At 37.9% G+C, this 1806-nt stretch overlaps 1 protein-coding gene across 1 annotated transcript in view; it reads right to left on the bottom strand.

Annotated features, from left to right (window-relative positions):
• Positions 1 to 1365: 1365 nt before the first annotated feature.
• Positions 1366 to 1806, bottom strand: part of LOC102660816 (probable DNA-directed RNA polymerase subunit delta) — a 958-nt gene continuing 517 nt past the window's right edge. The window contains exons 2-3 of the mRNA XM_006586415.1: positions 1636 to 1803; positions 1366 to 1511 (exon numbers count right to left, since the gene is read on the bottom strand). Of these exons, the coding sequence (XP_006586478.1) occupies positions 1366 to 1511; positions 1636 to 1803 (314 nt within the window). The remainder of the gene's footprint in view (positions 1512 to 1635; positions 1804 to 1806) is intronic.

A 1806-nucleotide genomic window follows, 5' to 3' on the forward strand; every position in this document is an offset into this window, starting at 1 on the left:
AGATTGACAACAAATTTTTCCATGCCTTTTGACACCTCAAACAAAGACAAATCAGCATCACCACACTAATGTGTCCGCCATGCTTCACATGTTTTTTTTATTTTTTCAATGATTTGCTGAATTTTTGGATAGATTGAACCCTTATACCTCATGAGGATAGTCCTTAACTTCACAATTCTGGAGCTTATGTAAAACCGGATTCCCTCCAGTAGAGTAATAATTGGCTTATCTCTGTACTCCATTATTACATTGTTGAATGCCTCACACATGTTATTCACTTGCAAATCACATTTTGTGTTTACTTTAAAAGCAGATCTTGTCCAAGCAGCAGGGTTTAACCTTTCCAGATCCTTCCAAGCTTCTACATCATAACTTTTAATCTGCACCATGGCCTTTTCCCAATCAGGGGTAGTTGTTGCTCAAGCTGCCATCCACATCAACTCTTTCATGTGTGCTCTCGGATACTTCTTCTTCCAATTACCATACAAATGTTTCACACACAGACGATGTTCTACATTCCTTGATTAACTCAACCAACCCCTGAAAAAAATAGTGCACAAATTAAATGAAAGCCCCAATTCGAAACCACTTCCAATAAATTAAATATTTACCTTTTGTTGGTCAGAAATGAAAGCCCAACATCCTTCCTAAATACCATCTAAGTCAGCTATCAAGAGATCAACAAACCACTTCCAAGATGAATAATTTTCAGATTCCACTACAGCATAAGCAATAGGAAACATTTGATTATTTCCATCTTTACCTACTGCAGTCAACAATTGCCCACCAAATTCTCCTTTCAGAAAGCAGCCATCCAATCCTATCAAAGGCATGCAAGTTGTTACAAATGCACTCTTACAAGCCTCTAGGCATACATACATACGTTCAAACACAGGACCATGAGGAGTTAAGTCACATTTGATCTTGGCAGTGCTATTCTTGTTTTTTTCTGTTAGCTCTACAACATAACTTCTTAAATGTTTATACTGATCTCTAGTTGCACCTTCAATTTTTTCCATTGCCTTAACCTTTGCTCTGTATGCCTGATCCATACTCAATCTGAATCCCCATTTTTCTACAGCATAAGCAACTAAGGCTTTTAGCTTCATGTTGGGACTATGCATTAATAATGTCATCAACCTTTTTGAAACCCACTCAGGTGTAGCCTGGCTATTTGTGGCAGTTCTGAAGCAACAAGCTCATCTTTGAATGTGACTACCTACCAATAAGTGGCTTGAATGGACTTGCTCACCCGTAAGTAGAAGGGACAATCCTTTTGTTTACAGATTACAATGACTCTCTTCTTGTCATTTTTTTTAATCTTCAAATTCTTCTTAGAAATTACAACAAAGGTCTTGATAGCCTCTACAATTTGTTTCTTACTACTGAATTCCCAACCTCAAACTTGACATCTTCATTATTTTCAGGCACCTTAAAACGAGGAAATCTAACTTTTGGGGGACCTTCATCTTCACTTCCAGGTGGAGTATCCAACTCATCAGAATATCCAGCTTCATCAGCAAAATCAGAATTTCTTATCAAATGTATGGTCAGTACTTTGACTAAATGTCTTAGACTCCAACAATGTTGTCCAATCCGAGCTTTCTTCAAAGTCACTATGTGAAACTTCACTACAGTCGCTGCTATCATCATCATCTTCCTCAACCCCAACATAATCATCATCAGTTTCTTTAGACCCCACATCATCATCATCTTCCTCAGCCCCAACATAATCATCATTAGTTTCTTTAGACCCCACATCATCATCATCATCATCATCCACACGCTCAACATTAACCTCCACTC

The sequence above is a fragment of the Glycine max genome, chromosome 8, assembly GCF_000004515.6.
Source record: "Glycine max cultivar Williams 82 chromosome 8, Glycine_max_v4.0, whole genome shotgun sequence".
NCBI classification, from domain to species: Eukaryota; Viridiplantae; Streptophyta; class Magnoliopsida; order Fabales; family Fabaceae; genus Glycine; species Glycine max.